Here is a 26,640-nt window from a genome sequence, read left to right as displayed (position 1 = left end):
ACCTGCCACCACGCCCAGCTAATTTTTGTATTTTTAGTAGAGATGGGGTTTCACTGTGTTGGCCAGGCTGGTCTTGAACTCCTGATCTCACGATCCACCTGCCTTGGCCTCCCAAAGTACTGGGATTACAAGCGTGAGCCACTGCACCCAGCCTACTGTATATATTTTATAAAATATATGTATATTGGTCCAAGTGATCCATCTCACTCCCCCGAGTAGCTGGCACCAAAGGCCCATGACAGCACACTGGGATGATTTTCGTAGAGATGGGGTCTTAGGCTGTTGGCCAGGCTGGTCTCCCTCTCTTGGCTTCAAATGATCTTCATCATCTCAGCCTCCCAAAGTGCCACCTGGGATTCAGACGTGAGCCACAGTGCCTGGCCTAACAGTATCTTTTATTTCAATAGTTTTTTTTTTTTTTTAATTTGAGTAGCCAAATGCAAATAGTTGAAAGATGAAATTATAGTTGTCCCTTGAACAACATGGGTTTGAACTTCAAGGGTCCACTTACATGGAGTGCAGTTGCGTGATCCTGGCTCACTGCAACCTCTGCCTCATCTCTTAAAAAAAACAAGGTGCGGTGCTCACACCTGTAATCCCAACACTTTGGGAGGCCAAGTGGGCAGATCAGGAGGTCAGGAGTTTGAGACCAGCCTGACCAACATAGTGAAACCCTGTGTCTCTTAAAAATGCAAAAATTAGCCAGGCATGGTGGCATGTGCCTGTAATCCCAGCTACTCAGGAGGCTGAGGCAGGAGAGTCACTTCAACCTGGGAGGCAGAGGTTGCAGTTAGCCAAGATCATGGCCCTGCACTCCAACCTGGGTGACAGAGTGAGACTGTCTCAAAAAATAAAATTAAAAAAAATTTTAAATGGCCAGGCGCAGTGGCTCCTGCCTGAAATTCCAGTATTTAGGGAGGCAGAGGCAGAACTATAGCTTAAGCTCAGGAGTTCAAGCCCTGCCTGAGTAGTACAGCAAGATCCCATTGTCCACCAAAAGGAAAAGAAAAGTAAAATGTGTAAATTACTTCCCAATGTTGGGATTGGAGAGAGGCTTCCGTAAGGGCCTCGGAGTACTGACCTAGTAGTGTTCCAGCCTCATCTTTGTCCACTCTGCCTGTTCATTCAACATGGTGATTCTTAACGCCTAAAACACTCTTCCTTCCATCCTCCCATGTGCCCACCCCCAACTTTGCCCACCCTGAAAGTCTCACTTCCTGACTGCACTGACTCCCAGAGACTATGGTGTTTGTTAAATATTCATAATTTCCTGTGTTTTTCACATTTGTTTGATGAATATCCATCAACATCCATCTCCACCCAAGAGTAGGAACATTTAAAATTAAGAAGTTTTTGTTGCTTTTTGTGGACTATAGTCTTCGTGAGAGAAGGAATTACTCTGTTTTGGTTACTCTTTGCATCCTCGGGTCCTCCACAACTGCCTGGCTCATTGAAATGGTAAATAATACGATTGAATGAACAAGTCATTGAACAAGAGAAACCACAGAAAGCTTTTTTTTTTTTTTTTTTTTTTTTGATACGGAGTTTCTCTCTTGTTACCCAGGCTGGAGTGCAATGGCGTGATCTCGGCTCACCGCAACCCCCGCCTCCTGGGTTCAGGCAATTCTCCTGCCTCAGCCTCCTGAGTAGCTGGGATTACAGGCACGCGCCACCATGCCCAGCTAATTTTTTGTATTTTTAGTAGAGACGGGGTTTCACCATGTTGACAGGAAGGTCTCGATCTGTTGACCTGGTGATCCACCCGCCTGGGCCTCCCAAAGTGCTGGGATTACAGGCTTGAGCCACCGCGCCCAGCCCCACAGAAAGCTTTAATTAATAAACTAACGTCGTCGAATCTAGCTAATTTGACATTAAAAACCAAACAAGCTCAATAAACTAACTTATATACAACAGTCGTCTCTGTAGCAAAGCTAGAATCTCTCTTTTATTTTTACATTTAGTTTCATTCAGTTCCCTTTCAGGCTGTGGAGCTCCTTATTCTAATGCTGTTATTAAGCACACACACCAGAATCTGTGAGAAGCTATGCGTCGTGCTCTGATTTTTCAGCCGTAGTTGCCTAACAGGAACATCCCATATTGGTTTTGTTTTTGCTTTTGAGACAGGTTGTTGCACTCCACCCCCGGCTGGAGTGCCGTGGCGCCATCTGGGCTTACTGCAGCCTCGACCTCCTGGGCTCAAACGATCCTCCCGCCTCAGCCGGCCGAGTATCTGGAACTACAATCGCCCAGCTAATTTTTATATTTTTTGTAGAGTCTGGGTCTCGCTCTGTTGCCCAGGGTGGCCTCCAACTCCTGGACTCGTGTGATTCTCCCGCCTCGTCCTCCCAAAGGGTTGGGATTACAGGCGTGAGCCACCGCGCCCTTCCCCCATATTGCATTACCGCATTCTAATCTATTCTGGCTTTCTTCACGTTTCAAAAAGAACCAATCCCAGGATGCAATGCAGACAATGAGTACCAGTCGCTTAAAACCACTCGTCCCAGCATGCCGTCCCTCAGGCAATCGCGGAGCGCGATTGGCCCCGCTGCATTCTGGGAGTTGTAGTCTCTCGCGACTGGCCCCACCCCGTGTGCAGTTTTCGCGGCCTACGTCTGGAGAAAACCCTAGAGGGTGGCTCGCCGCGGCCCAAGCTCTGGAGAGCGGTGCCGCCCTCCAACCTTGGTCCCCGAGCCCTGGTGTTCGACTCCGCCTCTTGTCGAATCTTTTCCACAGCCCAAAATGGCGGCGGAGGTGTATTTTGGCGATCTAGAGCTATTCGAGCCGTTCGACCACCCAGAGGAGTCGATTCCGAAGCCGGTTCACACTCGCTTCAAGGACGACGACGGCGACGGGGAGGACGGGAATGGGGTCGGCGACGGGGAGCTGCGGGAGCGGCTTCGGCAGTGCGAGGAGACCATCGAGCAGCTCCGCTCCGAGAATATCCTTCCCGCTTGCTGTGCCCTGTCACTCGGGCGTGGGGTCGGGCGGAAATTCCAGGAGGGCCAGAATTCCAAGTGATTGTCACCCGCCCGCGGACCGCGAGTCTAGGGTGCGGGGTGCGCAGGCTGCCCCTGCGCCTTGACGCAGACCTCTTCCCCTCCGGTAGGCCGTCTCCTGACCAGACCCGCTCCTGCCTCCCACTCGGGTGCGGTGTTTCAGGGTTATTTCAGGCTGCTCACCTGACAGATTGTACACAGGGTCCCACTTGTCCCCCCGCCTTGAGGTCGTGAGAAGATTTCATATTTTGCAGCCACGCTCAAGTTGTGCCGTCATGTTATAGTTGTAGGTGAGGAAATACGGCTACTTAGAGCGGGGCAAACGCTAGTGGTCCCAGGATGCGGAGTTGGGGGCCTCAGGGAATCCCGCTGTGCTGGGGTAATTGGTTTGTCGCTTGATTAAAATTGGGGATTAATATTAGAATTCTTCCACTCGGAGCTTGCTTCTGTGCTGAATATACATTGCAGCGCCTTGGAGAAAACTCGCCAAAGAAATTTCTGTTAGGCTTGAGTTACATGATTGCAGATTGTTCTTGATTTGCTAGTATGTTTATTTACGTTCTTAGAGTTTTCTAGGTAGATAACTTTGGTTCGGGTAGTTTTCCTTTTAAAATTTGTACAGATCTGAAAGTGGCTGGTATGTCAGCTTTTTTGAGGGAGGGCCAGGCCGGAATGTGGTGGCTCGATCTCGGCTCACTGCAACCTCCGCCTCCCGGGTTCAAGCGATTCTCCTGCCTCAGCCTCCCTAGTAGCTGGGATTACCAGGTGCGCGCCACTATGCCCGGCTAATTTTTGTATTTTTAGTAGAGACGGGGATTTCACTATGTTGGACAGGCTGGTCTAAATAAAACTCCTGACTTTAGGTGATCTGCCCGCCCCAGCTGCTCAAAGTGCCGGGATTACAGGCCTGAAACACTGTGCCCAGCGGGTATATCAGCTTTTTAGGTTTTTGAAGCCTGATTTATTTTTCCCAGAATGTCATCATTCTCCACATCGTGAGGAGAATTTTCAAAATACAAAATGTTGAGGCAGGGCGTGGTGACTCATGCCTGTAATCCCAGCACTTTGGGAGCCCGAGGCGGGCGGATTACGAGGTCAGGAGTTCCAGACCAGCCTGGTCAACATGGTGAAATACCGTCTCTACTAAAGATAAAAAATAGTTGGATGTGGTGGTGGATGCCTGTAATCCCAGCTACTCCTGAGGCTGAGGCAGGAGAATCGCTTGAACCCGGGAGGTGGAGGTTACAGTGAGCTGACATCTTACCATTGCACTCCAGCCTGGGTGACATGGCAAGATTCCATGTCAAAAAAAAAAAAAAAAAAAGTTGAAAGGATTCTACAGTGGACATCCATAGATTTCATTCCAAATCTGAAGTTAACAGCTTATTACACTGCATTCACTTTATCACACAGTGGCTATTGAAAGGTTTGACAGCAACACTGGTGTTTTAATAGTGTTTTTGGTTCAGTTTGGTAGTCTCTTGAACTTCAGGATTATGTCAGAATATATATTCAAAAGGATAGAAACTATATTTTAATTTGGAGTTTCAAAAGCCTACCCCTGCAACAAAATAGAAGCTCAGTAAGTGTGTCATCCTCAAAATATCTGTGGGTCTTTTGTTTTTGTTTGTTTGTTTGTTTTTTTAGTTTTGTGTGTTTTTCTTTATCTGTGGGTCTTTTATGTTTATAATATTCTGATACCCAAAATGAGAGTAGTGGTTGAATTTTATGATCTGGATTGTTTAATGAGAGTTTATCTTCCTTAACAAGTAATAACATCAGAAACTTAAACGAAAATTGAACATTCTGACTCGACCGAGGTAGGAGATTTTTTTTAATTATCCCGTAGTTGTCCCTTATTATTTATCCTGATATTAATATTTAATCACAATTTCTTTGTAAAAAGTGTATAGGATTTTTGTATCATTTTTATTTGTTCAGCATACTCTGGGATAAGGTCTGAATTCTCATAAATGGATTAAAATTTTAAGCTGATTTATTGGGTGAAAGTATTTAGGAAACACAATCCAGAAAATGTTGACTTAATGTTCAGAACAGGCAAGTAGTTAACCTAGTTATTCCTATTCAGCAGACGTTTCTAGGAAGCTAGAATTAGGAGTACAGTGTTGGCTGGGTCTGGTGGCTCATGCCTGTAATTCCAGCACCTGAAAAAAGGTTACAGTATTATGGGCTGGGCGCAGTGGCTCATGCATATAATCCCAGCACTTTGGGAGTCTGAGGCAGTCAGATTATGTGAGGTCAGGAGTTCGAGACCAGCCTGGGCAACATGGTGAAACCTGTCTCTACTAAAAACACACAAATTAGCTGGGGTGGTGGTGGACACCTATAATCCCAGCTGCTTGGGAGGCTTAGGCAGGAGAATCACTTGAACCCGGGAGGTTGGGGTTGCAGTGAGCTGGGATCATGCCATTGCACTCCAGCCTGGGTAACAAGCGAAACTCGTTCTTTAAAAAAAAAAAAAAAAAAAAAAAACAATTACAATATTATTCTAGGTGACGATTTATTTACATAGTTAAAATGTGTTCATGGCCGGGTACAGTGGCTCACTCCTGTAATCCTAGCCCTTTGGGAGGCCGAGGTGGGTGGATCGCAAGGTCAGGAATTCAAGACCAGCCTGGCCAAGATGTTGAAACCCTGTCTCTACTAAAAATACAAAAATTAGCTGGGCTCAGTGGTATGTGCCTGTAATCCCAGGTACTCAGGAGGCTGAGGCAAGAGAATTGCTTGAACCTAGGAGGCGGAGGTTGCAGTGAGCCGAAATCTTGCCATTGCACCCCAGCCTGGGTGAGAGAATGAGACTCCATCTCAAAAAAAAAAAAAAAGAAAATGTGTTCATAAATAGAAACAATGCAAGATACATACAGCATTTTAGAATAAAAAGTAATGTGCTTTTGAAAAAGTTACAGTGTGTAGATTTGCATTTAGGCATCTGACTTTATGTTTTTGTTTTTGTTTGAGATAAGATCTCGCTCTGTCAGTCAGGCTAGTGTACAGGGTTGCAATTATTGCTCACTGAAGCCTTGATCCTCCCTCCTCAGCCTCCCAAGTAACTGAGATTTCAGGCATACACCACCACACCCAGCTAATTTTTTTTTTCTTTTCCAAGACAGAGTTTCACTGTTGTTGCTCAGGTTGGAGTGCAGTGTCGTGATCTCAGCTCACCACAGCCTCGGCCTCCTGGGTTCAGGCAATTCTCCTGCCTCAGCCTCCTGAGTAGCTGGGATTACAGGCACGCACCACCATGCCCAGACTAATTTTTTGTATTTTTACTAGAGACGAGGTTTCCCCATGTTGACCAGGATGGTCTCGATCTCTTGACCTCGTGATCCACCTGTGTCCGGCCTTTTTTTTTTTTTTTTTTTTTTTGAGATGGAGTCTTGCTCTGTCACCCAAGCTGGAGTGCAGCAGTACAATCTCAGCTCACTCCAACCTCTGCTTCCTGGGTTCAAGCAATTCTTCTGCCTTAGCCTCCTGAGTAGCGGGGATTACAGGCACCCACCACCACGCTTGGCTAATTTTTGTGCTTTTTTAGTAGAGACGGGGTTTCACCCTGTCTTGGGTGGCTTAATAAAATGAACTCATTTTTGTAGCCAGGTATGGTGGCACATGCCTATAGTTCCAGCTGCTCAGGAGGCTGAGGCAGGAGAATTGCTTGAACCTGTGAGGTGGAGGTTGCGGTGAACCAAAATCAAGCCACTGCATTCTAGCCTGAGCAACAGAGAGAGAGAGACTCTGTCTCAAAAAAAAAAATAATAATAATAAAACACATTTTTATTAGGTATTCAATATATTAAATATAACTATGATTCCTAATAAAAGTCTTTTTTTTTTTTTTTTTTGAGCTGGAGTCTTGCTCTTGTGACTCAGGCTGGAATGCAGTGGTGTGATGTTGGCTCACTGCAACATCCGCCTCCTGGGTTCAAGCAATTCTCCTGCCTCAGCCTCCCAAGTAGTTGGGATTATAGGCATGTGCCACCACACTTCACTAATTTTTGTATTTTTAGTAGAGATGGGGTTACAGGCATGTGGCAGGCACCTATAATCCCAGCTACTCAGGAAGCTGAGGCAGGAGAATTGCTTGAACCCAGGAGGTGGAGGTTGCAATGAGCTGAGATCACAACACTGCACTCTAGGCTTGGCGACAGAGTTAAACTCTGTCTCAAAAAAAAAAAAAAAAAAGTCTGGGAACAGTAGCTCATGCCTATAATCCCAGCACTTTGGGAGGCTAAGGCAGGCAGATCACCTGAGGTCAGGAGTTCGAGAGCAGGCTGGCCAATATAGTGAAACCCCGTCTCTACTAAAAATACAAAACATTAGCTGGGTATGTGGTGGGTGCCTATAATCCCAGCTACTCAGGAAGTTTAGGCAGGATAATTGCTTGAAACCAGGAGGCATGGGTTACCGTGAACTGAGATCGTGCCATTGCACTGCAGCCTGGGCAACAAGAGCAAAACTCGACCTCAGGAAAAAAAGAAATTCTCTGGCTGAGCACTGTGGCTCACACATATAGTTCCAACACTTTGGGAAGCTATGATGGATGGATCATGTGAGCCTAGGAGTTTGAGACCGGCCTGGCAAAATGGCAAAAACCCATCTCTACCAAAAATTAAAAAATTAGTATGGTGGCTTACACCTGTAGTCCTTGCTACTATGGAGGCTGAAGTGGGAGGATCACTTAAGTCCAGGAGGTTGAGGCTGCAGTGACCCATGATTATGCCACTGCCCTGCAGCCTAGGTGACAGAGTGGCACCTTGTCTCAAAATATAAAAAATAAAGCCAGACATGGTGGCTCACCCCTGTAATCCCAGCACTTTGGAAGGCCAAGATGGGGCAGATCACCTGAGGTCAGGAGTTCAAGAGCAGCCTGGCCAACATGGTGAAACCCCTGTCTCTACTAAAAATAAAAGAATTAGCCAGGCATGGTGGCAGGCACCTGTAATCCCAGCTACTCGGCTGAGGTGGTGGTTGAGCTGCCTGAGGTGGAAGTTGCATTGAGCAGAGTTCATGCCATTGCACTCCAGCCTGGGCAACAAGAGCAAAGCTCCATCTCAAAAATAATAATAGCCGGGCGCGGTCGCTCACACCTGTAATCTTGGTACTTTGGGAGGCCGAGGCGGGTGGATCACGAGGTCAAGAGATCGAGACCATCCTGGTCAACATGGTGAAACCCCGTCTCTACTACAAATACAAAAAATTAGGTGGGCATGGTGGCGCGTGCCTGTAATCCCAGCTACTCAGGAGGCTGAGGCAGGAGAATTGCCTGAACCCAGGAGGCGGAGGTTGCGGTGAGCTGAGATCGCGCCATTGCACTCCAGCCTGGGTAACAAGAGCAAAACTCCAACTCAAAAAAAAAAAAATAATAATAATAATAAATAAAAACATTATGTATTTTTAAAACCTGAAGTTTGCCCCAATTGAAACTTGTCTCTGAAACTTCTTTTTTCTTTTTTTTTTTTTAAAGACAAGGTTTCACCATGTTGGTCAGGCTGGTCTTGAACTCCCGACCTCAGGTGATCCATCTGCCTTGGCCTCCAAAGTGCTTGGATTACAGGTATGAGCCACTATGCCCGGCCTGAAATTTCTTATTTTATTTATTAAGTTTTTTATTTTTTCGAGTCGAAGTCTTGCTCTGTTGCCCAAAACTGGAGAGCAGTGGTGTGATCTTGGCTCACTACAACCCCCGCCTCCTGGGTTCAAGCAATTCTCCTGCCTCAGCCTCCTAAGTAGCTGGAATTACAGGTGTGCGCCACCATGCCCAGCTGCTTTTTGTATTTTTAGTAGACACAAGGTTTCACCATGTTGGCCAGACTGGTCTTGAACTCCTGACCTCGTGATCTGCCTGCCTTGGCCTCCCAAAGTGCTGGGATTATAGGCGTGAGCCACTGCACCCAGCCTCTTGCTTTATTCCTTTACTTGATATGGACAATTTTAAATAGAGACATTTATTTCACATGCTGTACAGGTAAAGGAATATGAGGCAGGTGAGAAGAGGAAGAATCAGACATTCAGCTGGCCCCAGGTTACCGAAGGGATTATAGTTTCCAGGCTGCATTCTAGTTCTGTTTTTTGCAGTATTTGAAAGTCAAATCCAGGAATAGTATACTTTTTTATATCTCTGCTTTAGAATCTTGGATTTGAGATATTTAGTACAATATGCTTTGCCCTCCAAGAGTCTATTTAAAAGTGTTCTTTCCTATATGCTTCCTAGCCAAATTCACTTAGATTCCTTTAGAAATATACCAGGCATGATGGCTCACTCCTGTAACCCCAGCACTTTGGAAGGTCAAGGTGGGCGGATCACTTGAGGTCAGGAGTTTGAGACCAACATGATGAAACCCCATCTCTACTAAGAATATAAGCATTAGCCAGGTGTGGTGGCACATGCCTGTAATCCCAGCTACTCAGGAGGCTGAGACAGGAGAATCGCTTGAACCTGGGATGTGGAGGTTGCAGTGAGCTGAGATCTCACAGCAAAGCGAGATTCTGTCTCAAAAAAAAAAAAAAAAAGAATGAAATATATTCTTGTAACTTGCTTGTTTATCTAGTCCTTCCCTTCCCCCCTAATTTGTAAAGAAACTAGCCATTAGACAAACTTTGCGATTGAAAATTGAAAGATTAACTGCAGTTCTTAATTTTTTGTTAAACATTTTTTAAAAAGTGTTGTGATGACTGTATAAAATTATTATTAAAGTAGGTAGAATTGGTGAAAATATAATTTTTTTGATAAAACTGTAATATGTGTAAAATATGAAATGATCTTTGGTACTTAATAATTATAAGTCTAGGGGGAGATGGTTCACAGCTGTAATCCCAGCACTTGGGGAGGCTGAGGCAGGTGGATCCCTTGAGCTTAGTAATTTGAGACCAGCCTCGCCAGCATGGCAAAACCCTATTCTCTACAAAACATAAAAATTTGCTGGGCATGGTGGTATGTGCCTGTGGTCCCAGGTACTTGAGAAGCTGAGGTGGGATTGCTTCATTCCAGGAGGCTGAAGTTGCAGTGATCCAAGATATCTCCAGCATGAGGGACAGAGTGAGAACCTGTCTCAGAAAATAAAAGGAAATATATAAAAATTATGTGTTATATATATGTATGCAAGTTTACTTAAATACCTTCTAAGAATATGTTCTAACTTCTGTTTTAGTGGAATATTGGTGAACAATGCTAAGTTAGATGGACCTATATTACAGATTCTATTTATGAACAATGCTATTTCAAAGTAAGTAATGTTTTCCTTTCTTAAATACAATAAGTTAATGTGTTTATGGAACAGTGTTCTCTATAAGTATGCTGTTTTCATTTGTACTTAGATCATCTTTCTTCTTTAACTTAAAATGCTCCTTGAGTTAAAGTGTAAGAAATCATGATTAAGGGCAAAGACATGAGGGTCACAGTGTCCTGAATACCTGGACTCTTGCTTTCTATGTCTGTGAACCTGGGAAGGTCACAGATCTTTGCTGCCTCATCCGTTTCTTCACTGGAAAACAGAATAGTCATAATAACTACCTGTGAGGTGGCTACATGAGCACCTCTAAGAGCTCATTAAATAACTTCTAATACAAATAATCACTACCACCGTAATAATAACAGTGACGTTAACCGTTTTTCTTTCCAAATCAGGTAACTGAGTTTTCCATGTTGGCCATCTGCAGAGCCTACTCACTTGATTATTTTTTTAACAGCAAAACTAGACTTTTGCAAACCATCCAGCATGCTTGGGTTTAGGGTGACCCAAGTGTGTTTCTGCAGTGCTTGCTTATAGAGTGTTCTGAAATGGTTTCAGGTCATGCTCTGTCCCTTCTTCAGAGTATGGTCATAGACATCTTACATGATTGCTTGCTCTCTTGAAAGTCACTGAGTCATATTGTTGTCTTTCTGACCAAGGTCAAGAACATAGAAGGAACAGTGCCAGGTCTGTAACCTACTTTATCTCAGCAGAAGTGGATTCCAAGTCTCTGAGGGTGGGGAAGCTGGATGCTAAATACAGCAGCAGTAAGGTGCTGGGCACAACTGACCTGTAGTACTTTTGTCCCTCCCATGCCCAGATTAGAATCAGTAACTACTCTAGCTCATGACAGTCTCATTTTTGCACCATTCACCTAGTGTTTCACCTGCAGAAATTTTAAAATGTCAGAGCTACAAGATACCTGAAAGATCATCCAGTCTGTGAAAAGGAAACTCAGTCTGAGACATTATGGCTCCCCAATTACATCCTAGTAAGGCTTGGTCTCCTTTGACACCTCCTGGACTGAGCACTACGGAATATATGATGAGCTTGGTTCTTGACCTAGAGAGCTGGAGAAAGTAGACCTCAGTATTTTTTCTTGCTTTGCATTTTGATTTTATATTTCCCAGTTTCATATTTATATTGGTGTTTCCTTATATGTATATAAAGAATCTCTGGGAGGAGGATGTGGAAGACCTGAATATATTGACTATCTTAGTGTTGCAGAAATAGTTGGCTAGGGCCAGGCACGGTGGCTCACAGATCTTTGCTGCATCATCCGTTTCTTCACTGGAAAACAGAATAGTCATATATTAACTACCTGTGAGGTAGCTACATGATAGCTACCTGTGAGGTAGCTCCCAGCACTTTGGGAGGCCAAGGTGGGTGGATCACGAGGTCAGGAGATCAAGACCAATCTGGCCAACATGGTGAAACCCTGTCTCTATTAAAAATGAAAAAATTAGCTGGGCGTGATGGCGTGCACCTATAGTTTCAGCTCCTCAGGAGGCTGAGGCAGGAGAATCACTTGAACTCAGGATCTGGAGGTTGCAGTGAGCCAAGAGTTCGCCACTGCACTCCAGCCTGGGTGACAGAGCAAGACTCCGTCTCAAAAAAAAAAAAGAAAAAGAGGTGACTAGGAGGCAGGGTAGGAGGGGAGCTTTCCATTATGTAACCCTTTTACTTTTGGATTTTGAACCATTTACATGTAGTATCTACTTAAAAATTAAGTACAGAGAATTTATAAATGAAATCCATGTGTTCTTTGCGCAACTTACAATTGCGCAAAGAATTGTAACTGATCGCTGTTACTTTATCATCATCATTTCACTAACTTGGCAACATTGTGTAATTTTACCTTAAGGAATATGTTCCTGAGTATTACAAAGAGTCAGCGATTTGATAAACTTCTGAAAAATAAAATAACAGCATTCGAACTTGACATCTTATAATAATGCATAAAACTTAAGTCTATTGAATGTTTTACTCTGGGTTCTGACCATTTTGTCCTCTTACACAGGCAATATCATCAAGAAATAGAGGAATTTGTATCAAATTTAGTAAAAAGATTTGAGGAACAGCAGAAAAATGATGTGGAAAAGACTTCCTTTAATCTTTTGCCCCAGGTATTTCAAATTTAAGAGACTTTAAGATTAGTAGGCTATGGGTTTCACTGCCAATTATTGGGCCACTAGAATCTTCTTGAATCAAAACCAAAATGATGAAGACTATTCACCTCCCTCCTTCCACTAGCTTTCTTTTTTGAAGTCTGACTGGTTTAGCCACACAATATTCTTTTAGATTGTGGCTCAGACTTTTTACATTGCCTAACTTGGACATGTGGTTTTGGGCAGAAAATTAATTTTAGGCCAGAAAATAATCTGAGTTTCTGAGGTTTGTGAAGGATGGATTCCTTTTATCTAAAACCAACAGGTTTGTGTGCTATCCTTTTCTCCCTCTACTTGTTTTTAGAACAATTGTGTGCCCAAAGAAATCTGAGAAGAGTCAGAGTTATGACTGACTTCTTTTTAAAAAAGAAGAGTCAGAGTTATGATTTCTAGGTCTTTTTTTTTTTTTAATTAAAAATGAAGGTAAGTAGAAGCTCTCAAATAAGGAACTTTAGCCGTTTATCCTCAGGCTTTGGAGAACAGAATGTTCTGATTGATTCCTTTTTTTATTGCCGTTGGTTTTTATGTATTCTATACAGTTTTTAACAGTTCAGCAAACAAAATACATTTAACAATAAAAACCATACTGAATATTATTTTTGATTCAGGGAAACTTCTGTAGTTTCTTGAGGTCTGTGAGGGTTATATTTATCAGTATTGACCAATAATGTAAAACTATGTATTTTTAATCTTTCTGGTTATCTGCCTTGCCCGTTTAAGTGTTGAAAGTGGCATAAGTAACATTAGGTAAAAAAAAAGTCATGGTGCATGCTAATGCTTCAGAAGCAGCTCTCCTTTTACATCTTCTTCCATTCTCCCACAAGAACTGTCGTTCATAAACATTCTTATGTTAATTTATAAACTTGTCAAATTTGAAATTCTACATATCTTATTGGTGTTTGTTGGAAAATAAGTGTATTCAGCTTCCTAAGATTTGAAATGTAAACTTGTTAAAAATCGGTTCCCCTTTGTAATATGTGTTTCTCTTTGTATTAGCCATCCAGTATTGTGCTAGAAGAGGACCGTAAAGTGGAAGAGTCCAGTGCCATGAAAAACAACGAGGAACCTTTCAGTGTAAGTCTGGACATTTCAGTTTTGAATTTTGCTAATAGTTGTTTTCTATCCTGTGTCAACTGGGTGGTGTTTAAAAAATAAAGTAGTATAGTCATATGTCTTCACTTGATTATAGCATCTTTCTGTGTGGCAAATAGCAGTGTGGACTTTATCCTCTAAATGTTACAATGTGCTTTTTGTTTTTTTTCCCAAGGCAGAGTCTTGCTCTGTCACCCAGGCTGGAGTGCAGTGGCACAATCTTGGCTCACTGGAACCTCTGCCTCCCAGGTTCAAGCAATTCTCCTGTCTCAGCCTCCTGAGTGGGTGGGACTACGGGTGCGTGCCACCACGCAGGCTAATTTTTTTATTTTTAGCAGAGACTGGGTTTCACCATGTTGGCCAGGCTGGTCTGACTCCTGACCTGGTGATCCACCTGATTCGGCCTCCCAAAGTGCTGGGATTACAGGCGTGAACCACTACACCAGGCCAGTTTGCTTTTTAATAATGATTGTGAACCTGGGGCCCAGTAAAACATACTTTGAAGAACTTTTGTTTGTTTTTTTGTTTAGAGACAGGGTTTCACTAGGCTGGTCTTTGAACTTCTGACCTCGTGATCCACCCACCTCTGCCTCCCAAAGTGCTAGGATTACAGGCGTGAGCCACCGCGCCTGGCCTGGAGAACTTTATTTTTGTATTGACCAACTGCTTTGTTTATTCAAGAACTTGGGTGAAGAGATATAGAAAGCTTGCTTGTTGAACTTATACATGGCTAAAGCTGAGAGGGATAGGTAGCTAATATAACAGATGGCAAATCTGGAGTTTAAAGTGTTGACAGGTTTAAATGGTGGGTGAAAAAACAGCAGAAGTTAACAAGGATGACCTCCATTTAGGCTACAGCCTTTCAATATCTATGCAGAATTCAGTAGTGTTCATATAATGTAGTAGTATGATATTGTAGCTTGTAATATTTTAAAAGGTAATAGTGGATTCTATAATATTGAAGGAAAACTAGTTTTCACATTTATGTAGTATTATGCCATATTAATATACCACAATTTTAGGCTGGGTGCAGTGGCTCACACCTGTTATCTCCAGTGCTCTCAGAGGCCAAGGTGAGAGGATTACTTGAGTCCAGGAGTTCCAGACTAGCCTAAGCAACATAGCCAGAACTCACTTCTACAAAAAATTCCTAAGAAATTAGCCAACTGTGGCTGAGTGCAGTGGCTCACACCTGTAATCCCAGCACTTTGGGAGGCTGAGACACTTGAGGTCAGGAGTTTGAGACCAGCCTGGCCATCATGGGGAAGCCTTGTCTCTGCTAAAAATACAAAAATTACTCAGGCATGGTTGTGTACACCTGTAGTCCCAGCTCTGGGGAGGCTGAGTCATGAGAATCGCTTTGAACCCGGGAGAGGTAGGCTACAGTGAGCCAAGACCATGCCACTGCACTACAGTCTAGGCAACAGAGTAAGACTCCGTCCCAAAAAAATAATAATTAGCCAAACGGGAGAAAAAAAAGAGATAAAGATATATATGTATGTATGAATGTATGTATGTATATTTGGAAACTATATGGGCCTACTGGGATGATGAAGAGCCCACAAACTTTATTGAAAGGAAGATGTGCAGGGGATGTCATGTCTCTACAAATAGGATAAAGGCTGTTTGTAAAAGAATAAAAGTTATTTTAAATTACCCTTTAAAGTGCCAAGTGACAGAATTAAGACCAGTGATTGAGGCCAGGCGCGGTGGCTCACGCCTGTAATCCCAGCACTTTGGGAGGCCGAGGCGGGTGGATCACGAGGTCAAGCGATCGAGACCATCCTGGTCAAAAATGGTGAAACCCCATCTCTACTAAAAATACAACAAAAAAATTAGCTGGGCATGGTGGCGCGTGCCTGTAGTCCCAGCTACTCAGGAGGCTGAGGCAGGAGAATTGCTTGAACCCAGGAGGTGGAGGTTGCAGTGAGCCAAGATCGCGCCATTGCACTCCAGCCTGGGTAACAAGAGCGAAACTCCATCTCAAACAAAAAAAAAAAAGACCAGTGATTGAATTTAGTACAAGAAGTTGCATTTCAACTCAACCTTTAGAAAGCTTGAATTTTTATCAGAGATGTACAAAATGATATGACTGTCATTCAAAAGAAAGAAGGAAAAAGAAAGAAGTGAAGTGGCGCTTCTCATTTATAAAAGCGAATTCAGTGCTACTGGAGTCAAGTAGGAACTGAGATGTTGTCAGGGCACTTTAAAAAGAAATTTCTGAATTTGAATGAGGTAATTTTTCATTTTCCTTCTGACCCTAAGGTTCTGGGATTTAAAGTGGCACCTGCCTAGAAACTGGGAATTTTATTTATTTATTAATTTAGGCCTTAACAAATATGAAAATATTTAGTGAATGTTACTTTGTCGCAGGGACCCTTCCAGGAATGAAAAAAAGGGCAAAGTCCCAGCTCTGGTTTAATTACTTTCTAGTCAGGAAAGGCAGTGCCCTGAAGAAAAATAAAGCAGGGAAAGCAGTTAGAGAGTAGCTGTGGGGTAGGTAGTTTGTATAGTGACGGACAGCTTCTCTGAGCCGAGCCTTAGATGAATTAAGGGAGTGAGCGGAGGCTGTGGTTTGAATAAGGCACTCTAGGCAGTAGAAAAGGTAAGTACAAAGCCCCAAGACAGGAGCACTACCTGGCATGTAAGTTCTAAGCTCATTACAGTATTACTCATGAAGGTACTGTCAGGCTTCAGTGGTACAGGTGAGGAAACAGATGGAAAGCTAAGTAACTTGCCAGTGGATTAGTAAGTGGCAAAGCCAGGGCACAGTTTAAAACTAGGCTCTTGGCCTGGTGCAAGCGGCTCACGCTTCTAATCCCAGCACTTTGGGAGGCCAAGGCAGGCAGACCACCTGAGATCAGGAGTTTGAGAGCAGCCTGGCTAAGATGGTAAAATCTTATCTCTTCTAAAAATACAAAAATTAGCAGGGCATGCTGACTGGCGCCTATAATCCCAGCTACTCGGGAGCCTGAGGCAGCAGAATCATTTGAACCCAGGAGGCGAAGGTTGCAGTGAGTTAATATTCCACCACTGCACTCCAGCCTGGACAACAGAGCAAGACTCTTGTCTCAAAAAAAAAAAAAAGAAAAGCCAGGCCCTTGGAGTCTGGAGCACATGATCTGAATCTTCATGTTGTCCAATAGGCTGTAATGAGGACTTCAGATTTTACTGTAAGATGAGAAGCTGTGGAGGGTTTTAAGTAGAAATGTGACATGATATGAATTGACTTTTTAAAAGAGCTGGATTCTGTGTGGAAAATAGTCTGTAGCTGGTTACGTGTGGAAGCTGAAAACCAGTTAGGAAATTATTGTATTCAACTCAGGTGAGAGAAAATACTACTGAGACTGGGGTGAGAGTGGTGCTGCTGAGAGGTAGTTAGAATGTGGGTATACTGGGGAAGTAGAGCTGATCAAATGTGTTGATGAATTTGATGTAGAATATGAGAGCAAGAGAGTAATCAGAGTGACTCAGGTTGTTGGCCTAAGCACCTGGAAGAATATCATTGTATTTTCTGTGATAGGGAAGACTAGAGGAAGAGCAGGTTTGGAGGGGGCTAGGAATCCAGTGCAGTTTTAAATAGGCTAGTTTGAGATGTCACTTACACGTCCCTTGAGAGCGGTCAAGTTGACACTTCATATATAAAACTGGAGTTTAAGACAGATCAGAACTTGACCTTAAAGGAGAATATGTATTCAGGCCTACTTGAATCTATGCTCTCAGTGAAAAAATAATAATTAAAAAAATAATAACTTGACCTTTAGAAGTAGTAAGCATATACATTACACTTCATACCATGGGTCAGGATGAACCACCTGGGTAGTGAAAGTGGAGAGGAGGATTGAGAACTGAGCCCCAGGGCACTCTAACATATGGAAGATAGAGGAGGAAGACGAATCTAGTACAGAAGACCAAGTCTCGGCCAGGAAGGAAAAAAGAGAACTGAGAAGTGTGTCCTAGAAGCCAAGGAAGGAAGACGTTTTTAGGAGGAAGGAAGAATCGTGTCAATTGTTGCAGAAATTGTTAAGAAAGATGAAGAGTGAGAACTGTCTGTTGAAGTTGGCTGCATGGAAGTCACTGGAGAGCTCCACTGTTCAGGAGCTCAGCCCTGTGATAGGTATAGAAGCATTACTGGAAATGTTCAAGAGAGAGTGCAGTGTCATTAAAAAAATGGGGGAAGCCAAGCATAGTGGCTCAACACCTGTAATCCCAGCACTTTGGGAGGCTGAGGAGGGAGGATTGCTTGAGGCCAGGAGTTTGAGACCAGCTTGGGCAACACAGCAAGACCCCATCTCTTTAAAAAAAAAATTAGCTGTTTGTAGTGGCACAGCTACTTGGGAGACTGAGGCAGGAGGATCACTTTAGCTCAGAGCAAGACCCTGCCTCAAAAAAAAAAAAAAAAAAAAATTGACCGGGTGAGGTGGCTCACGCCTGTAAAACCAGCACTTTGGGAGGCTGGGGTGGGCAGATCACCTGAGGTCGGGAGTTCAAGACCAGCTGGACCAACATGGAGAAACCCTGCCTCTACTAAAAATACAAAATTAGCCAGGCATGGTGGCGCATGCCTGTAATCCCAGCTACTCGGGAGGCTGAGACAGGAGAATTGCTTGAACTCAGGAGGGGGAGGATGCATTGAGCCAAGATCACGCCATTGCACTTCAGCCTGGGCAACAAGAGTGAAACTCAGTCTGAAGTGGGAGGATCGTTTGAGCAGCAGGCAGAGGTTGCAGTAAGCCAAGATTGCACCGCTGCACTTCATTCAGCCTGGGCAACAGAGACCCTGTCTCAACACAAAAATGTGTATATGTGTGTGTTAGGTGTATTTGTAAAGACAGAGAGATGCAGACAGAAATGGTAAACTATTAACAATTGTTTAATCTGAGCAAAGGATACATTGGGTGTTCATTGTACCACTTATCCTGCTTGTCTCTATGGAATTTTTTGAAAAAACATTGGAGAGACAAGAAAAGAGTGAATGGGAAGAAAGGAAATGGAAACAATAACTATAGGGTCTGCATGTCTTGCAAAAAGAAGCAATGAAATGGGGTGTTGAAGAGAAATGTGAAAATCAAGGTTTTCATTTTTTGTTTGAATTCTAGAGAGAATGCAGCTGACAGTCATGATCCAATACAGAGGAAAAACAGTGATCTAGGAGAGAGAGGAAACTGGTCATGTCGTTTCTACTTACACATCAGAGTCTGTCTTCTTAATAACTAGGAAGTTATTATTTCTAGTAATTCCACCCAAAATTAAATTGTTAAAACAGTTAGTCTTAGATTATTTAATGTCTCTTTTTTTCTGCTTAAATAGCAATATTTTTTGACTTGTTTTCTGCAGGTTGTAGGAAGTGTCCTGTATTTTACTAATTTTTGCCTTGATAAATTGGGGCAACCGCTTCTAAATGAAAACCCTCAGCTTTCCGAAGGATGGGAAATACCCAAGTATCCTACATAGTGAATGAAGATCTTTTATGCATCTTGCCACTAAGTTCACCTTTAAAACAATTTCCAAATTTTGCAGACCATGATAACTATTCCTTAATAAAATTCACTAAAGGTACCAGCAAGTCTTCAGCCACATTGTTTCTCTAGAAGGGCAAGAAATACAAGTAAAGGCAAAAAGGTTTGTGTGGGGAGTTGTTTTATTTTACTTACTTTTTTTTTAACCGAAATAATAAACTTTGGGCTTGAAAAGTTAATGTTCTTTACTGCTGGTTTACTCTAAGGTTAATTACAGATTCAGCTAGAATTTCAATCCATACACATATATTAAATGTTTAAATGTTTCTTGAAATTCACTGGTTCTCACCTAATGTGCTGGGGTGGGTGGAAAGGTATAATTGTTGCTGTCAATTTGATTGTAGTCTTATAACCATCTGCCTTCTTTCCATGTTACTTAATGGAAATATGATCATCTGTTTGGCTCGATTCTTCTGTTGTTAGCCACTGAAAAACTCAAAAGAGGTAACAGATCAGTCAGGAACAGAATGGTTCTTGGTTAAAAGACTCTGCATAGTACTGTTTAGATCACTAAATACAGGAGATTTCAGTGTACTTCTTGTTGCAGATATTAGTGATCTGTGATCGACTTGCTTTCTTGTCTGTCTTATACACTTTGCTGTCATATAGAATTTTATTGATTTGTTTTTATATTTTTATTTACGGCATAAAAATCTTTGTCTTTTGACCAAATAGGCCAAAGCCTCACTGTTTCAATTGTGGTTCTGAAGAACACCAAATGAAAGATTGCCCAATGGTAAATTTTTCTCATGTTAAGAAAAGTCTTTGAACAAGAGCTTTCTAATGTTTTCAGCACATTTATGGCATTGTGTGACATGAAGGGACTTTGTTTGTTACTTTCCTGTAGTCCTTTAATTTGAAATGGTTTTAAATTTGTGTTTATATTTTAAGACAAAGTTTTTTAGTAAATAATTTAAAATACTACTGTCTATTTGAGATGAATAAACAGGAGAGTTAAACTGTAGAGTTTATCCTAAAAACTTGATTTAATTTATGATAATCTTGAGGTAATAGACTGCTCCTTTTCCTTACATATTTTTTAAAATATTCGCCCTCTTTTACACTTGTTCATCATACATTAAAACTAAAATAATTTGTTTACTTAATCTTAAAAAAAGTATATATTTTTATTTAATTTCTGAAATATTTCTGAGTTGCATGACACCATTCTTTTCAAATGTGTCATGATGTAGCCTCGGAATGCTGCTCGAATAAGTGAAAAGAGAAAAGAATATATGGATGCCTGTGGGGAAGCAAACAGTCAGAATTTCCAGCAGCGATACCACGCAGAAGAAGTAGAAGAAAGATTTGGAAGATTCAAGCCAGGCGTTATTAGGTACTAATGGCATTTTACCATAGAATGTCATTTTTATTTCCCTAGCATTTGGAATGTTCTGTGTATCTTCAGGGTAATTATCAGGATATAAGTGTACTCTGGCAAAGCCCTAGGTAATATAATTACAGAAACACTTGAAATTTTGATTATATTTGCTAGATATCAAGCTACATGGTATGTGATATAAGAAATGTTTTAAAATGTCAGAATATTACGTGTTTCACGCAAACAAGAATTCAGTATTTTTCTTCATCCTCTATTTTTACTTAGTGAAGAACTTCAGGATGCACTAGGTGTGACGGACAAGAGTCTTCCACCTTTTATCTATCGGATGCGCCAGCTAGGGTACCCACCAGGGTGGCTCAAAGAGGCTGAATTGGAGAATTCAGGGCTTGCACTCTATGATGGAAAAGGTATAGTATCTTAAGTTAAAGAGGTTACCTGAAATGTTTTTTTGTTTTTTTAATGAAAGAACCACAACAGAATGTAATAGGAATGGCTGGCTTCTTTAATGTGTGCCAACTAAAAAATATCATGATGATGTTTCCTTAGTCAATTTCACAAGGAAGGAACTAAAACTTCAGTGAATTCATAGACTTACCTAATGGTTTTCTGGGCTTGCTCAGGTACTGTCTAGGCCAGAGTATCACCTCTCCAGACAATCCTCATAAGCTCTTACCTTTCTCAGTAGTAATAACAGATGTGGATCCTCAATGCCAGGAGACCTATAAAATGTAAAGTACAGAAAACCTCCAGTAGTCTAAACTTCTCTTCTAGACACCTACTCTAGAAAGATATTCACATATATGCAAAAGAAATTGTATGTATACAAGGATCTTTTTGTAGCACTGAATATGATAGTGAAAACTCTGAGACAACATTAAGGCCCTAAAGAAGAATGGTTAAATAAATTGGTAGTTCTGAGCTGTAAACTCCCTGCAACATGAAGTGTGAAATAAGTCTGTTTGAGCTGACATGGCAAAGTCTTTGTGCAATATTGAGTTTTTAAAAAGCAAGTTTCGGCCGGGCTCAGTGGCTTATGTCCATAATCTCAGCATTTTGGGAGGCCAAGGTGGTTGGATCACTTGAGATCAGGAGTTTAAGACTAGCCTGGCCAAGATGGCAAAACACAGTCTCTACTTAAACTACAAAAATTAGCTGAGCGTGATGGTGGGTGCCTATAATCCCAGCTACTCAAGAGGCTGAGGCAGGAGAATCGCTTGAACCCAGGAGATGGAGGTTGCAGTGAGCCGAGATTTGCACCACTGTACTCCAGCCTGGGTGACAGAGTGAGATTCTGTCTCAAAAAAATAAAAATTTAAAATCAAGTTTCAGGAGGGGAGTTGGGGAAAAGAAAAAAAGCAAGTTTTGCTGGTTGAGGTAGCTCATGCCTGTAATCTCAGTACTTTGGGAGGCCGAGATGAGTGGATCACCTGAGGTCAGGAGTTTGAGACCAGCCTAGCCAACATGGTAAAACCCTGTTAGCTGAGTATGTTGGTGGGTGTTTGTAATCCTAGCTATTCAGGAGGCTGAGGCAGGAGAATTGCTTGAACCCAGGAAGTTGAGGTTGCAGTGAGCCGAGATTGTGCCATTGTGCTCCAGCCTGGGTGACTTAGAGCAAACCTCTGTCTTCAAAATATATAAAAAATAAAAATCAAAATTTTGGGGGGGGGGTGGGGGTTTCGGGTTTTTTTTTTGTTTGTTTTTTGTGATAGGGTCTACTAAAAATAATAAATTAGCCGGGTGTGGTGGTGCATACCTGTAGTCACGGCTACTTGGGAGGCTGAGGTGGGAGGATCACTGGAGCCCAAGAAGTGCAGGCAGCAGTGAGCTGCATTCATAGCACTGCATTGCAGCCTGGGTGATAGAGTGAGACCCTGTCTCAAAAAAAAGCAAGTTTCTGGATAACTTAAATATTGTGGTGCCACTTGTCTTTTAAAAAGGTAGAAAACCAGACCGGGTACAGTGGCTCACTCCTGTAATCCCAGCACTTTGGGAGGCCGAAGTGGGCAGATCTCTTGAGGTCAGGAGTTTGAGACTAGCCTGACCTGGCCACCGTGGCGGAACTCCATCTCCACTAAAAATACAAAAATTAGCCAGGTATAGTAGCACACTCTTATAATCCCAGCCACTAGGGAGGCTGAGGCAGGAGAATTGCTTGAACCCAGGGATGGAGGTTGCAGTGAGCCAAGATCTTGCCACTGCACTCCAGCCTAGGCGACAGAGTCAGACTCCACCTCAAAAAAAAAGAAAAAGAAAAGAAAAAACCACATGGTTGAAAAAATGCTCTGTTCTCTCTGAGGATTTACATATATAAAAAGTCTTAATAAAGAACCATCTGTATTCTAGGGTTTAGACTCATAAGGGGTCTTCCCTGACTACCTTTCCTAAGTTTGAGTCTTTCTTACTTGCCAGTCTGTCCTGCTGGTCTTTATTACTATTTTACTATACTGTTTCCCTCGTGCCCTATCGTAATTTATATACATTTGTATTAAATCTTTACTTTTTTTTTTTTTTTGAGATGGAGTCTTGCTCTGTCACCCAGGCTGGAATGCAGTGGCACGATCCTGGCTCACTGCAACCTCTGCCTCCCGGGTTCAAGTAGTTCTCTGCCTCAACCTCCTGAATAAATGGGATTACAGGTACCTGCCACCATGCCTGGCTAATTTTTGTATTTTTAGTAGAGACAGGGTTTCACGATCTTGGCTAGGCTGGTCTTGAACTCCTGACTTCAGTTGATCCACCCTCCTTGGCCTCCCAAAGTGCTGGGATTACAGGCGTGAGCCACCACACCTGGCCCCTATATCTTTATTTCTATTTTACTCAAATATTGTCTATTTTCCCACCTACTACACCTAGCCTGTAAAGTGGTTTGAATAGTATGTGCCTCCTAGTCTTAGTATGAAGATTAGCTGAAAATATATATATACTTATTATGTATGTACCCATAATAATTACAAATAAAAAATGTAAATATAAAATACAATCCCCCCCCCAAAAAAAAGATTAATGACATTAAAATTTATGAATGGCTTAAAATACTAACTGAAAGGAAAATACCCTGAGGCCAGGCACAGTGGCTCATGCTTATAATCTCAGCACTCTGGGAAGCTGAGGCAGAAGGATCACTTGAGCAGTTCAAGACCAGCTTGGGAAACATAGTGAGACGCCATCACTACAGAAAATTTTAAAACATTAGCTGGGCATGGTGGCATGTCCCTGTTGTCCCAGGTACTCAAGAGCCTGAGGTGAGAGGATTTTCCGAGCCTGGGAGGTAAGGCTATAGTGAGCCATGATTGTGTTCTTATACTCTAGCCAGGGTGACAGAGCAAGACCCTGTTTAAAAAAAAATAAACGAAAGAAAATAACTATCTGGACACATAGTAAACACTATATAAATATTTATTAAATGAAATAAAAGCATTAGAATTAGAGCATTAGTGACATCCTAAAGTCAGTATCAAATAGCCTTTTTTTTCTTTTCTTTTTTTTTTTTTGAGATGGAGTTGTCGCCCAGGCTTGAGTGCAGTGGCACAATGTCAGCTCACTGCAACCTCTGCCTCCTGGGTCCAGGTGATTCTCCCACCTCAGCCTCCCGAGTAGCTGGAATTACAGGCTCCCGCCACCACCCCAGCTAATTTTTTTTTTTTTTTTGAGATGGAGTCCTGCTCTGTTTCCCAGGCTGGAGTGCAGTGGCTCAATCTTGGCTCACCAAAACCTCCGCCTCCCAGGTTCAACCGATTCTCCTGCCTCAGCCTCCTGAGTAGCTGGGACTATAGGAACGTGCCATCATGCCTGGCTAATTTTTGTATTTTTAGTAGAGGCAGGGTTTCACTATGTTGGCCAGGCTGGTCTTGAACTCATGAACCCACCTCAGCCTTCCAAAGTGCTGGGATTACAGGTGTGAGCCACCTTGCCCAAACTGCCTAGCTAATTTTTGTATTTTTAGTAGAGATAGGTTTCACCATGTTGGCCAGGCTGATCTTGAACTCATGACCTCAGGTGATTGCCCACCTTGGCTTCCCAAAGTGCTGGGATTACAGTCATGAGCCACTGCACCTGACCCCAAGTAGCCTTCTTTTTCTTTGAGACAGAGTCCCCCATGCTGGAGTTCAGTGGGCAAGATCATGGCTCACTGCCGCTTTGACCACCCCAGGCTCAGGTGATCCTCCCACTTCAGCGTCCCAAGTAGCTGGAACCACAGGCACATGCCACTACACCTGGCTAATTTTTATATTTTTCGTAGAGACACAGGTTTGCCCTGTTGCCCAGGCTGGTCTCAATCTCCTGGGCTCAAGCAGTCTGTACACCTCAGCCTCCCAAAGTGCTGGGATTAATGACACAAGCCACCGTGTCCAACCAAAATAGACATTTAAGCAACCTATAGAACAACCAAAGTTTCCAAGATTTAAGTTTCCATGTTACTTTTGTTTTTGTTGTTGTTGTTGCTGTTGTTTTTTTCCTTTTGAGACAGAGTCTCACTTTGTCACCAGGCGCCAGCCTGGAATGCAGTGGCACAATCTCGGCCCACTGCAACCTCCGCTTCCCGGGTTCAAGCAGTTCTCCTACCTCAGCCTCCCGAGTAGCTGGGACCACTATGCCACTATGCCCAGCTAATTTTTGTAGTTGAGTAGAGACGGAGTTTCAGCATGTTGGCCATGATGGTCTCGATCTCTTGACCTCGTGATTCGCCCACCGTGGCCTCCACAGTGTTGGGATTACAGGCATGAGCCACTGTGCCTGGCCCTTTCATGTTACTTTTTACAAAGGTAACATGCCCACATTGTTTAAAAATTTTGTTCTGGGTTGGGTGCAGTGGCTCACGCCTATAATCCCAGCACTTTGGGAGGCTGAGGTGGGCAAATTGTCTGAGCTCAGGAGTTGGAGACCAGCCTGGGCCACATTGTGAAACTCCATCTTCACCAAAATACAAAAACATTAGCCAAGTGTGGCAGCACATGCCTATAGTCCCAGCTACTCAGGAGGCTGAGGTGGGAGAATTGCTTGAACCCAGGAGGCAAAGGGTGCAGTGAGCTGAGATCTCACCACTGTACTCCAGCCTGGGTGACAGAGTGAGACTCCATCTCAAAAAAAAAAAAAAATTTGTTCTGGCCAGGCATAGTGGCTTGCCTATAATCTCAGCACTTGAGAAGCCAAGGCGGGTGGATTGCTTAAGCTCATTTGAGACCAACCTGGGCAACATTGTGAAACTCTGTCTCTACTAAAAATACTTAACTTAGCCAGGAGCGGTTGTGCATGCCTGTAGTACCAGCTCTTCAGGAGGCTGAGGTGGGAGGATCACTGGAGCCTGAGAGGCAAAAGCTGTAGTGAGCCAAGATGGTGCCACTGTACTCCAGCAGTCTGGGTGACAAGGCGAGAACCTTTCTCAAAAAAAAAAAAAAAAAAATTCTGTCCTAATGGTTTAGAAAAATTATAGCTATTTCAAAACTAATTCTGTTGTCATGAGTATAAGCATTTTCCAGGTGTACTTTTGGTCTGGGGAGAGATGTATATTGACATTTAACAATATTAATGCTTTTTATGGTTTGTAATAGATGGCACTGATGGGGAAACAGAAGTTGGAGAAATACAACAGAATAAAAGTGTCACTTATGATCTCTCAAAATTGGTCAACTATCCTGGTTTTAATATATCCACTCCCAGAGGAATTCCAGATGTAAGTATATTGATTTTTTTTTTAATTATCGTGTGATGTGATGTTACTACATTAAAGAGTGGTCGAAATATTAACTTGTTGGCTAAGCACAGTGCCTCACACCTGTTAATCCCAGCACTTTGGGAGGTAGAGGCAAGAGGATTGCTTGAGCCCCACAGTTCGAGACCAGCCTGAGCAACATAGCGAGACCTTGTCTCTACTAAAAATTTAAAAACTAGTCAAGGTTGGTGGCACATGCCTGTAATCCTGGCTACTAGGGAGGCTGGGGGTGGAAGGATTGCAGAGGTTACAGTGAGGTGAGATCACATGAGACCCTGTCTCAAAAAATAATTAATTCATATATGCATACAAACTTATATATCAGTTACTGTTTAAAGGAATAAATTTGTTACATGTTTGCATTTTAATTTCCTTTATATAATCTTGCTAGAATCTTAATTGAAGTGTTGTATTCATCAACAGCAGTTTTCTCTGATTTTGTGCCCTCAGAAAGGGAGCCAAATAGATTGGTTGGAGTTTCTTTTTTTTTTTTTTTTTTTTAAGATGGGGCTTCTCCATGATGGCCAGACTGGTCTTGAACTCCTGACCTCAGGTGATCCACCCAC

General features: G+C 42.7%; 1 protein-coding gene across 2 annotated transcripts in view; it reads left to right on the top strand.

The window, feature by feature from the left end:
• Positions 1–2,590: 2,590 nt before the first annotated feature.
• Positions 2,591–26,640, top strand: part of ZCCHC8 (zinc finger CCHC-type containing 8) — a 33,445-nt gene continuing 9,395 nt past the window's right edge. Inside the window, exons 1-11 of one of the 2 annotated variants that reach the window (XM_054239038.2) lie at positions 2,591–2,940; positions 4,776–4,816; positions 10,163–10,237; positions 12,264–12,369; positions 13,408–13,485; positions 18,841–18,944; positions 19,060–19,125; positions 19,698–19,758; positions 20,216–20,358; positions 20,629–20,771; positions 25,914–26,035. In XM_054239038.2, the coding sequence (XP_054095013.1) occupies positions 2,740–2,940; positions 4,776–4,816; positions 10,163–10,237; positions 12,264–12,369; positions 13,408–13,485; positions 18,841–18,944; positions 19,060–19,125; positions 19,698–19,758; positions 20,216–20,358; positions 20,629–20,771; positions 25,914–26,035 (1,140 nt within the window). In that variant the 5' untranslated portion in view covers positions 2,591–2,739. Of the gene's footprint in view, positions 2,941–4,775; positions 4,817–10,162; positions 10,238–12,263; positions 12,370–13,407; positions 13,486–18,840; positions 18,945–19,059; positions 19,126–19,697; positions 19,759–20,215; positions 20,359–20,628; positions 20,772–25,913; positions 26,036–26,640 lie in introns of those variants that run through there. The other variant, XM_035257974.3, reaches the window with a different exon arrangement.

Source organism: Callithrix jacchus, chromosome 9 (genome assembly GCF_049354715.1).
Source record: "Callithrix jacchus isolate 240 chromosome 9, calJac240_pri, whole genome shotgun sequence".
NCBI classification, from domain to species: domain Eukaryota; kingdom Metazoa; phylum Chordata; class Mammalia; order Primates; family Cebidae; genus Callithrix; species Callithrix jacchus.
Note: the sequence above shows the minus strand (reverse complement) of the source record. Positions and strands in the feature narration are given on the sequence as shown.